The sequence below is a fragment of the Talpa occidentalis genome, unplaced genomic scaffold (genome assembly GCF_014898055.3).
Source record: "Talpa occidentalis isolate TD23 unplaced genomic scaffold, MPIMG_talOcc4v2.1 talOcc4.2, whole genome shotgun sequence".
NCBI classification, from domain to species: domain Eukaryota; kingdom Metazoa; phylum Chordata; class Mammalia; order Eulipotyphla; family Talpidae; genus Talpa; species Talpa occidentalis.
In genome coordinates, this window is record NW_023602073.1 from 65,769,515 (window position 1) to 65,782,433 (window position 12,919).

General features: G+C 38.9%; 1 protein-coding gene across 3 annotated transcripts in view; it reads left to right on the top strand.

Moving 5' to 3' along the window:
• Window positions 1-12,919, top strand: part of SPATS1 (spermatogenesis associated serine rich 1) — a 41,145-nt gene that overhangs the window by 14,006 nt on the left and 14,220 nt on the right. For all 3 annotated transcript variants that reach the window (XR_008553225.1, XM_037519824.2, XM_054698833.1), the window contains exons 3-7: window positions 1,804-1,951; window positions 3,254-3,378; window positions 4,639-4,800; window positions 11,396-11,516; window positions 12,409-12,471. Coding sequence is in view for 2 of the 3 variants with exons in the window: in XM_037519824.2 (XP_037375721.1) it covers window positions 1,804-1,951; window positions 3,254-3,378; window positions 4,639-4,800; window positions 11,396-11,516; window positions 12,409-12,471 (619 nt within the window). In the remaining variant the exon portion in view is untranslated. The remainder of the gene's footprint in view (window positions 1-1,803; window positions 1,952-3,253; window positions 3,379-4,638; window positions 4,801-11,395; window positions 11,517-12,408; window positions 12,472-12,919) is intronic.

Below are 12,919 nucleotides of genomic sequence, written 5' to 3' on the forward strand. Positions count from 1 at the left end.
GAAATGGGAAAATCAGGAAATAGGACAAGATAGAATACAATGCAGTGATGGAGCTAGAATTGAAGAAGAAAAGCACTGCCAAATGCGAGCCCCAGTACCCTGTGGAAGGGGCACTTGTTCAAAAATGCATGTTTCCAGGCTTTACTTCTGTGAGACTCTGATTCAATGGGTCTATAATGGGATTAGGAGAGCTCATTTTTAACAGGTCTCCTAGATAATTCTGATGCAGACAGTTCTTAAGTGATACCCCAAGGGCCTCCCTGGTGGCCCAAGGGGTTAAGCACCGCACTATGAAGCAATCCGCAGCCTCTGCAGCACAAGTTTGATCCCCGGCCCACCAGGGAGCAACCAACATGACACAGCAGACCTCTCCTGACTCGCCCGCTGCTTCCCTTAGCAGTATACTTCGGTCAATCTGACTGTTCTGTTCCTCATTCCGTCTCTGGTGAATCCTCTCACCCCCTGCATCTCTGACCTATACCCCAGCTCTTGTATGCATAAATAAATAAATCTTAAAAAAATGATATCCCAAGAAACCCAGAATTGGGGTATTGTGAGGAGAGGAAGTAGCTCAGCTGGCCTTTAAATTATATAGAATCACAGGCAAAATCTTTAGAGTAAAAAGGCTTGGTGATAGGGTTGGGACTTTATTAACAATGAAAAGATATGATTCACTAGCTATGTGAATTTGAGAGTGACATGATAAAAAGTAAATAAAAAAGCAGTAGTCCCACTCATAGTGGGAATCTGCAGATGGCAGGCACATAGTATATGTTGTATACATGTGAAAAATGATAATATGTGGGGGAAACAGTGGTCAGTCTAAAAATATACTCAAGTCACATAAGTCTGACTGTTATTTCTTACCATTTTCTTATAATCAGGGGTTACATTTTGTAACCTGTATAACTTTATGAATAAAGAAATGCGATATGCATTCATCTAACATTTTTTTAAGTGGCTGGACAAGACACACACCAATATAAAATGGTGAAAGTACAAATGGACTTTCACAAAGCAGCAGTTTGTGCTTAGATAGCAGAGTAAAGGTAATGGGTACACTTTGCTTTATCTGATAGGGATTGGCTTTTAGGATGCCCTTACTTATAAATTAAGTGAGTGGGGAGTTATAATTCTTTTTCATTTACTTGCTGAAACATTATTAAGCATTTACTTTGCATCAGGCACTGTTCTAGGGGTTACTGAGATGAATAAGACATAGTCTGGTGAAAAAAATGTGTCTATAAATGGATGACCACACTATAGTGTGAGGGGAATCCAGTGGAAATTTCTGATGGCAGTTTTATTTATTTTTTGTTAGTTATCAGTCTTTCTATGAACAAATTATTTGAAAAATTGAATTGAGGGACTCAATACAATGTATAGTGATATGTAACTGGATTCAGATACCTCTTCCACTTAATTCAGAGTAGGCAGTGGAGGCTATGGAGAGGCGACCAGACTTGCACAGTGGTTAGGATTTTAGACTTTGGTGTCACAACAACTGTGATCAAATCTGGGCCCAGGTGCTTACTTTCCATGAGTTCTTAGGAGAGTTGATTAACCTCTTGAGCCTTCGTTTCCTCATCTGTGAGATGGAAGGATAAACAATACCACTGTCTGTAGGTCATTATGGAAATCAAATAGGATAATGTGTGTAAGAGGTTAACATAATCCCCAGTACATAATAAATACTCAACAAATGTTAGTTTCTTTTAGAAAATATATATATATTTAGGGAACAAAATAGAGTAGAAGGTATTTTCATAACTATAATCAAATGGTGATATCTATGTGTTGCAGGAACTAAACACAATGATTTTCTGGAATCTAAGGAATGCTTTGTGAACAAAACATCCTCTGGCAGAAGGGTTAGTTCCTCATCTTCTGTTGAAACAGATCTAAGTGTCAGAAAGCCTACAGGCCCAGGCAGGATGTCTGTTGCCCTTGAGTAAGTAAGCATCCAGACGTGTTGGGGTAAATCCTTACCAGGAAGCCAACAGTCGGAGAGGTAGCATGACATGTCTGGCGAGAAAATGGATTCTGGAGTGAGGTGGTCTGGGTTCAGATCCCAGTTCTGCCCCTTGTATCTCTGTGAACCTGGGCAAAATGCACAGTTTGTTCAACGATATTTAAAACAAAGATTTAGGAGATTTTTAACATAATATTTAAAGTAAAGAATTAGGAGGGTCATATTTCGCCAATGTTAAAGTGTCATGTTCTGATCTGGGGGCACTGAGTTATTGCATTTTCTCTCTATCTGCATGCCACAAAAATATACAGGCATTAATATTCAAATTTATTTTTTCTGTCCTATTTATTGGAAACTGGAGATTAAACTATAGAAGACTTGTGAGTTGTTGAACTAGGTTCTTTATGATTTTTAGGCAACATAATATAGAGCTAGATTGCAAATCTAACTCTGACTCTGTGTAGGGACGTCCAGTGAAGAGCTGTAAGTGTTGGGGTAAATCCTCACCAGGAAGCCAACAGATGAAGACGTAGCATGACATGTTGGGCAAGAAAATGGATTCTGGAGTGAGATGATCTGGGTTTAGATGCATGTTGTGCAATCACCAGTATTATCAATTTTCAACACCCAGACTGAAACATTGTGCCCATTAAACGATGATTTCTCGTTTCTCTCCCCACAGCCTCTGGTACTTTAATCCACATTCTGTCTCTATGAATTTACCTATTCTAGATATTTCATATAACTGGAATCATACAATTTTTGTCCTTTTCTATTGGCTATGTCACTTCACATAATGTTTTCAAGGTCCATGCATGTTATAACATGTATCAGAACTTCATTCCTTTTTGTATCTGGATAATATTCCATTGCGGGTAAATAAGATATTTTGTTTATTCATTCATCTGATGAAGGACATTTAGGTTGTTTCCACCTTTTGGCTATTATGAATAATGCTGCAATGAACATTCATATGCAAATATCTGTTTGAGTCTTTGTTTTCAATTCTTTTGGGTATATGCACAGGGGTGGAATTGCTAAGTGGTATGGTAATTCTGTGTTAATCTTTTGAGAAGGTATTTTTGTAAGCATGCACCTTTTGAATATGTTTCAGTCCTCTTAAATTGTGAATAAAAAAATGATATGTTCATGGACTTTTTTAGGGAAGTGGGTCTAGTTCTCTTTTCATCAGTGAGGGCAATTCCAGCGCAAGATAGAGATCAAGTTCTGCTTACCAATTTAAGCATAGAGAAGAAAATAATCCTTCTGCTACCTGTCTAGCCCTGCTGCAGATTTGGATGTGAAGTCTTCCTCCTCACATTCTGGTCACTCCTCTGAAATCTCATTTCATGAAGTCCAGAAGGATAAAAATCCTGAGGAATTTAGCCTGCTTAAGTTGCTGACAAGTGAGTTCAGAGACCCTCCTCCATGTACCTCCACACCGGGCAGAAATCTGCCATGATATCGGGTGCCATCCATTGGAGACCTACTGAGTGCTGGGCATTTGACTATTTCATCACTAATTCACACAACAACTCTTCTGGGGAGTTAGAGTTGTATGTTTATCAAAACAAATGTGATTCTCTAAAAACCCATATTTACATTCTTCAGTAAATAAGGGTCCAGTGAAATATTCCTCCAGAATTTTGAAATGTATATGTGTATGTACACTACATATATATACTATAACCCAAATAGACATATATGAAATCACAAAGAGAATATGCATATAGTACATGTACACACACATACACACATATATATTTGGGTTGTAGTATATATTATATGTAATATATGTCTATATATTATATATGTATTTCGGTTGTGTAAACAACCACGTTTTTGCTAGTAGAAAGTAGTATGCATTGTTTTCATTCAAAGTAAATAAACGATGGGCTTCTGTGTCAATCCATATAGCTGTATATGGTGAATGCAGACTTATCCACTTGACACACAAGTTTCAGAGACACAAGTATGCATAGCTAGGAAGCAGAGCAATGGGATTAGAATCCAGACTTACCTGCTTCCAAATCTTGTGTTCTTTCTTGGCCACCACAGAGCCCAAGTGTTTCTCAAGAAACCCTGGAGCTGTTAGATCTTTCATTGTTTAAAATCAATTTAGCAATTTTGTGTGAAAAAAATCAAATGAAACCCAGAGTCACAGAGAGGTCCAGTGACTTGGCTGAGGTGACTCAGCAGCTGTTCTCACATGTCTTCTCTTGTCAGTGTCACTCTAGTGTGTGATGTGCCTGTGTTGCTGCCAACCCCATATTCCATCCAGTTAGGATCCCATGGCTGCCTGCTGGGCATTCTGTTCTACTGGCTAACTTATCAGAATGAAGGTTGGGTTTTTATTGGCACTTGTAAAACTGCCTCTGAGCTTCCCAACTCATATATCACTTCGAACCATAAAATGGGCTTTGTTTTTGGAGAAGAAAGTAAAAAAGGGAATAAAAGAGAAGAGAGCTCTTATATAACTTTATCCCCACTTCCCTCTCTTTTGTGCTTGTCACCCAGAGGTTAACGCTGCCTCATGTAGAACCAAGAAATAAACATGTTGATAAATTTGTACAGTCACATAGTTCCTGGGGAGTTTTTACATTTGTCATCCGGTTGCATTACGAGTCTGGGGGAGGTGCTAATGAAGGCCTTCTGACATCTTACAGAAGATGGACAGCGTCCCGAGTGGACATTTTACCCGAGGTTCAGCAGCAATCTCCACACCTACCATGTTGGAAAGCAGTGCTTCTTTAGCGGACTCTACCTGGGCAACAGGAGGTCTGTCTCAGAGAGGACAGTGGACAAGTGCTTTGGAAGGAAGAAATATGGTAATGTTTTCCTCCTGCTCCTTGACTGTCTGTGCCGAAGAATATTCTTGCATCGTGATTCAGCAGACCCAGCATTCCATAGCTGAGGGCAGCCCTGGGAAGTCTCCATGCCACCCTAGAGCAGCCGGGAAGATAGGAAAGTGAAGGGGATGGCTGGCAGGCTGTACTTTTTGGCATAGAACTCACAACATATGCTGATCCATATTTTTATTTTTCTCTGAATTTCAAAAAATGCTAATGTGACATTTAAGTCAGCAGATAAGTTCTCTGAAATACTTATTAATAGAAAACTTCATTGAAGTCCAAAGAAAATCATTTATGTTTTAATTAGATGCTGCCCATTACATGCATTTAAATTTTACTTTTTATTCTCTACAAAGAAAGCATCCTATAAACTTTAGCTTGCAGTACATGTTAATGTTGCTATTTTGTAGTTTATTTAATTAAAGATAAATGACATGAGCATTTGTATATCTAAAATTTTATATACTATATATGCATATATGTGATATATGTATATGTGTATAATATATATCATGATATATATAGCTCTCTCTCTTCCCCCCACCTCTTTGGTGTGTAACTTGGTGGATTCTGTGCGCCAGCCTAGCCATAATCAATTTTGTGAAAGATCTTAAATAATTGCTGAGTGCAGACAGACCTTGTGGCATACTTTTCTACAGAAATACCTGTGTATGAGGCAGCTATTGCTTTGGGGATGAATAGGATTGCTGTAGCAGGAATAAAAAAAAAAGAAAGAAATAGAAAGTTCTCATTTTTTAGTTTTTAAAATAGATTTTTAAATTCAGCAGAAAACAAAAGAGTTTTGAAGACCAAGGCTTGTTTGGATAGGGAATACATGAAAAGCGAGATTAGGGCAGGTGGGAGTAGTCACTGAGAGGGAGTCTTCAGGGGAGTCCTGCATCCTCCCCAGTGCCTAAAATCAAAATTTTCTTTCTATTGAAAGTTTCCAATAGGCCCTTTCCTCAGCCTTCCCCCTCCTCACATACAGCAGCTTTCTTCCCTCCACTATATTGGTAACCCCTATTCTACCTTTATTAAAAAAAGAAACACTTTTTATTAGAGACATTTCAAACACATGCCCAGTTTGCAGAGTATAATGCACCCATCAACACATGGCTAATCTTGTTTCATCTCTCTCCATCTTTTCCCAGGGATTCTTTTATTTTATTTCATTTTTCACATTTTAAAAGGACAGGTTTATTAGGAAAAGGAGAAAGAAAAAGAGGTGCCTGCATAGTCACAGGTGGGCAGGAGAACTTCCTTAGAAGTTTAATTCCTTAGAATTAAAGCAAAGTCCAGATATTTAATCTGTAATATACCAGTATGAACCTCTAATGGGTAAGGAATATTGTTTTCTTTAAGCAAAGCTTTATTGATATGCTATTCATTTACATAACTATATACTATATAATTTTAGAAGAACAACTTCATACCTTAATGCACACACATGCTTCACCCACCTTCCACCAAAGCTCCAGGACTACAGTCCTACCCTCTCCACTCCTCTCCATATCGGATAAGGGTTATTTCCATTATGTTGTACAATATTATTTTATTGACATGACCAAAATACCTTTCTCATTTCTTAAAAAAATCAACAATAATTTCTTAATATCAACAATGTTTATTCTTCAAGTATTTAATTGTCTTGAAAATGTCATATATTTTTAAATTTTATTTTTATATTCCCCATACAATTGCAACCCCCTTATTTTGACCCCAATCCCTCCTTTCCCTGGCCCCCACTCCCCATAGAGTGTCTCTGGTTCATAGTTGTTTGCTGATTTTGATTTTTTTTTAAATTTTTTCTTTCTTATAGTTATTCTTTTTCCTGGTCTCTTATTTAAGTTTTCTAGATTCCTGCTATGAGTGAGACCATCCAGTATTTTTCTTTTTCTTTCTGGCTCACTTCGCTGAGCATGATCTCTTCCAGTGCCATCCATGTTGCTGCAAATTGCATGTGTTTATCTTTTTTGAATACTGAGTAATATTCCATGGTGTATATGTACCACATCTTCTTGATCCAGTCATCTATTTTTGGGCATTTGGGTTGTTTCCAAAGCTTAGCTATTGTAAATAGTGCTGCTATAAACATAGGGGTGCAGGTGCTCTTTGGAATTGATGTTTCTGTGTCCTTTGGGTAAATACCTAGGAGTGGAATTGCTGGATCATATGGAAGTTCTATCTTTAGTAGGTTGAGGAATCTCCACACAGCTCTCCACAGTGGTTGGACCAGTTTGCACTCCCACCAGCAGTGCAGGAGAGTTCCTTTTTCTCCACACCCTTGCCAACATTTGTTGTTGCTAGTTTTTTTTTAATATGTGCCATTCTCACTGGTGTAAGATGGTATCTCATTGTAGTTTTGATTTGCATTTCCCTGATTGCAAGTGATGTTGAACATTTTTTCATATGCCTGTTGACCATTTGCATTTCCTCTTCGGAGAAGTTTCTTTTTAGCTCTTCTGCCCATTTTTTTTTTTTTTAATAGAGGCATGTTTATTTATTTATTTATTTATTTATTTATTTGTTCGTTTGTTTTTTTGTTTATACATGCACTGGGTACAGTCAGAAGCGCGGGAGGGTGAGAGAACTCACCAGAGCCAGAGCAGGGAGCAGAGAAGGCAGAAGAACCGAAGTACACTGCTGAGGGGAGCAGCGGGCGGCAGGAGAGGTCTGCGCGCCATGTGGGACCCTCCTCCGGTGGCCGGGGGGCAGCCGGGGATTGAACCGGCGTCGCAGAGGCGGGGGCAGCTTCGCAACCCAGCGCTCAACCGCTGCACCACTGGGGAGGCCCTCTTCTGCCCATTTTTTGACTGGATTATTTTCTTTGTTTGTGTTGAGTCTCATCAGCTCTTTGTAGATTTTTGTGATCAGTCCTTTATCATTAGTGTTGTGTGCAAAAATGTTCTCCCAGTCGGTGGGGTTTCTCTTTGTTTTTGTTATTGTCTCTTTTGCTGTGCAGAAGCTCTTTAATTTGATGTAGTCCCAGCTGTTTATCTTTGCCTTCACTATCACTGCTTTGGGTGATGTGTCTGTAAAGATGTCTTTGATGTGCATATCATGTATTGTTTCGCCTGTATTTCCTTCTATGTGTTTTATGGTTTCAGGTCTTATGTCTAGTTCTTTAATCCATTTTGAGTTGGTTTTTGTGCATGGTGTGAGGTAGCAGTCAATCTTCATTCTTTTGCATGTAGCAACCCAGTTTTCCCAGCACCATTTATTGAACAAACTTTCTTTGCTCCAATGCATATTCTTTGCTCCTTTGTCAAAGATTAGTTGACCATAAATCTGTGGGTTTATTTCTAGATTTTCTATTCAATTCCATTGGTCTGTGTGTCTGTTTTTGTTCCAATACCATGCAGTTTTGATGATTATGGCTTTGTAGTATAGTTTGAAGTCTGTGAGTGTGATGCCTCCATTCCCTTCTTTTTTTTTTTTTTCAGGAGAGCTTTGGCTATTCAGGGTTTTTGGTGATTCCATATGAATTTCATCAATAATTGTTCTATTTATTTGAAGAATGACATTGAAATTTTTATTGGAATAGCATTGAATCTGTCTATTGCTTTTGGTAGGATGGCCATTTTCATAATATTCTTCCAATCCATGAGCAGGGGATGTCTTTCCATTTCTTTGTGTCTTCTTCTATTTCTACAAATGTCATATTTTTAAAATATCTACATTTTATTTGAGAAAGGATTCAAACAAGATACACAATTAGCAATTAGTTAAGCTGGTCTTCAATCTCTTTTTTTTCCCCACAATTTATTTGGTCATTTGTCTTGTAGAGTTTGCCACAGTCAGGATTTGGCCTATTACACCCCTTGTACCCTTGTACAGGTGTCTCTGTTCTGTGCATTTCCTGTAACTCACGATTGGACCTATAAGCTTGATTCCTCTTAGTGTGATTACTTCCTAGGTGATGCTGTGCAATGACTTTTTAACCATCAAACACAATGGTTTTTCTCTATTTCTGTTCTTCCTTCATCTCACTGTATTACTTAATATTGTTAACTTTGACACTGGGCATTTCTTCTTTTGTGATATTGTACACTATTTGCTGACAGTATCTCATGAGATCTTCTATAATAGTATATACCTACATGTTGTTCTCAGATCACCTGTGTCATAATCAACAGGAGAGCTTGTAAAAATATGCTGGTTGTGCGAACTATTTCAGACCTGAAACAGAATTTCTTGGGTTGTGACCCAGGAAGCTGCATTTTTAAAAAGCTGCTTAGGTAGTTCTCAGGTATGCTAAAATCTTGTAACTACTGTTTCACAGTATATGGGATGAATCACCTTATATAGTATTATTTAATCTCCTAGTATTAATGTCTCATTTCTTTTTTTTCTTTTCAAAGATTTATTTATTTATTTTATACAAGAACCGGGGTACAGGCCAGATGGGAGGGTGAGAGGATTCACCAGAGACAGAGCGGGGAACAGAACAGGCAGACTGACAAAATACACTGCTGAGGGTAGCAGCGGGCGTGACAGGAGAGGTCTGCCCCACCAAGTGGGACCCTCGCCGGCCGGCCGGGATCGAACTGGCACTGCAGAGGCTAAAGACAGCTTCACAGTGCGGCCCTCAACCGCCTGCGCCACCAGGGGATGCCCCATGTCTCATTTCTTCAACTAGATAGTATTCCCTTTATATGTTAGCTAGATGGCAATTTAATTTTCCAGACTAAAAAAAATTGTGATTTAGGTCATATTAGCCTACTCCTAATTTCAAGTAGGTGCTGCCATTTCTTGAATGACAATTATGTGCACAGATTACTCTCATTTAGTACTCGCACTAACACTGCAAAGTGGACATTTGAAATAAACAGTTTTAAGGATATGAAGGCTTATGCAAGTTAAATAAATGGCTCATGTTCACAGAACTAGAAATTGCAGAAATGGATCTGAACTCAGGCATGACTGCTCTGAAGGCCAAACCCCTCTCACCACCTCTTGCTGTCACCTGACCTTACTTGACAGTTCTCTGGTTTGGGATTTAAAAATAGTCATTCCTCTCTCCTTGCTTTGACTCCTCGTCACCTCATACCCAGCAGGCACTGAGGATAATTGATGCTGTGACTATACTTAAGAGCTAATAAAAAGTTTAGATGAAGAAGCTTACCTATTGAAAAGGCTTTAGAAAGAGAAACATAAAAAATTAAATACTCCAGTATTTAATTGTGCAGTGCTACTGCACTACTGTGCAGTACTACTACTACCTGTTGTGCAGAGTGCTTGTCTGAGTTAGGTAGAGGAATTTGGGTAGGTAGGAAACAGCTTATAAAAAATCTTCCCCAGTTCTCCCTTTGGCTTGCATATTGGAGGTACCATTAAATTGAGTAACAGCAAAATAAGTTTTTTTTTTAAAGGCCTACTTATTGGATGTGTGGGCAAAGAAGGTTGTGCTTCCAGCCACTCAACCCTGTTTCTGATTCCCCTGCTGGCTAGTCTCTCAGTCCATGCTGTTCTCTTGCGAGGTGCACCTGGTGTCAAGGGGCAGGTTTAAATGACCATCCGTGCCAGGATGGCTCCTTCTGAGCTCATGCGATTAGTTTCTTGTTCCAGGGCATTGAAGGGACTGAGTAATCGGCATGTGCTCAGCGGCAGTGGGCTTTCTCCTGATTCCTTAGTAACAGGTCTACCTCCTGTTACTAAATGGCCCCAATTGTTGAAGCAGGAGGAACAGGACTCTCATTAGTTGAGTTCTTCCTGAACTCCGGGCAGCATCAGAGCCCCAATTTCAATTGCTTCCAGAGCTTTATAGAACTCAGGGACTCAAAGTACACTGATGCTCAGGAATGGAAGGATTTCAAGTCAGAGTTCTTGCTCATCATTGCAAATGCCTCTGATTCACTGATTATTTTTTAAATTAATTTTTAAATTTTCTTACATAGTTGTTCATTTCTGTACAGTACTTAATTTCTCCCCTCAGGTGTATTCTCTGTAAATTTCCCACCACCAAATCACCTGTGAACCATCACCATGGTCCCTGTGTTCTTTCCATCCCTGTTTTTTTTTTTTTAAGATTTATTTATTTATGCATATAAGAACTGGGGTACAGGCCACAGGTGTGGGGGGTTGAGAGAATTCACCAGAAACAGAGTGGAGAACAGAACAGGCAGATTGACTGATATACACTGCTGAGGGAAGCAGTGGGCGAATCATGGGAGGTCGGCTGTGCCATGTGGGTAGCTCCCTGGCTGGGGATCAAACTCGTGCTGCAGTGGCTGCGAATAGCTTCATAGGTTGCATTTTAACCCCTTGCACCACCAGGGAGGCCTCACTGATCATTTTTCAACCAAAACATTTCATCCACCCTTAAGCTATTCTTCTTTCCCAGGGTGAGGTAATCATAACAACACCTTTTAGAAAATGTCCCCAAATATAGGTCCACACATTTATCTTCTCCTCAAAGCAAGATGATCACAACAGAACTGTAAGACATATATGTGTGTCTTATAACAAAACACTAAATTATTCTATTTCCATTGTCATGTTAATACTTAAAGCACATCTGTATATCATCTTCAGCCCTCTTGATGGTTTTGTTTTTAAATATCTTTTATAGATATTGATCCCAGGAATGGAATCCCAAAGTTAACACCAGGAGATAATCCATATATGTACCCAGAACAGAGTAAAGACTTCCACAAAGCAGGATCAACTCTTCCACCAGTGAATTTTTCAGTGTGAGCATATGTTAATAGTAGGGTTATTTATTTAACTTTAAAAGATTGTATCTCTCTGTACTATATAAAAATACTATTTTACATGGGTTAGATCCAACAAGATATGGTTGATAAAAATGCCTAAAAAATTCCATACCTACTTTCTTAGTGTATGCATATGTGTGTGTATAATTGAACTTAAACATAGGATCTTGACTATAAAAATGCAGTTGTTAATTTTGCTTCTATTGTTATTACCATAAATCTGACTTTTCAGTTTTCACCAAATAAGATTTTTGGTTAGTGAATACTATTGGGTTGACTTACACTTAGATCTAAAGTTAGACCAAAGCAATTGATGGGAAAGAGAGGGTCATTAAATTAAAAGAAAAATAGTTGGTGTATTACATTACAAGTACTATTTAAAAATTATTCATGTTTGATTTAATGATTTTTACAAAAATTGATAAAATATAAGAATTATGGCCTGTACAGTTTTTTTTTTGTAATTTATTTATGCGGACAAGAACTGGGGTACAGGCCAGAGGTGCTGGGGGGTGAGAGGATTCACCAGAGACAGAGTGGGTAACAGAACAGGCAGACTGACTGAAATACACTGCTGAGGGGAGCAGCGAGCGAGTCAGGAGAGGTCTGCTGCGCCATGTTGGTAGCTCCCTGGCTGGCTGGGGATCAAACTCATGTTGCAGAAGCTGCAGATAGCTTCCTAGTGCTGTGCTTAATCCCTTGTGCCACCAGGGAGGTCCCTGGACTGTATAGTTTTAAAGCCCACATGTGACAATGAAAAGCAGAAAATAAAACAATTTATTGTACACAATAATGTATTGATTCTTCTTTTTTTTTTTTTGCTGTAGAAACCGCATCAATTTTTTATGGTTGCCTTTTTGTTTTTCAGAGTGCCTTTTGAAAAGAAATTTGATACGTTTATTCCACTTGAACCTCTTCCACCGATTCCTAGGTAAGTTTATTCACCATGTTGTGTATTATTCTATCTATGAAATTATCAATTATTTATTATTTTCTCTTATGGAGTTCATAGACACCCAACACAAAGGGATTGTATGAGTGGGTGGGGAAGTTTGTTTAGAAGGCTTCTGGTGGACCCTGGAGGGCAAGTGTCTGTGAAGAGTGGCAGCGAGGCTGCCCACATCCTCAGCAGATGTGATTGGTGGACTACCGGATGCCACATATTGTGGTAGGTGTGCCCTATGAGGGAGAGTTATGGGCTTACATGGAGCTGAAAGGCATTGTCTCCTCTTTCTGAAGAATAAGATCTTGCTGGAAAAGCAAGATACATTCTTAAATGAATGTAGTCAGGGAAGATGGTTAGAACTTAAGAGGCAAAGTGAATGCCATTGGAGGATTTCTTACTTGAAGGAAGTATCAGTCCTCTGATCTCATATTTT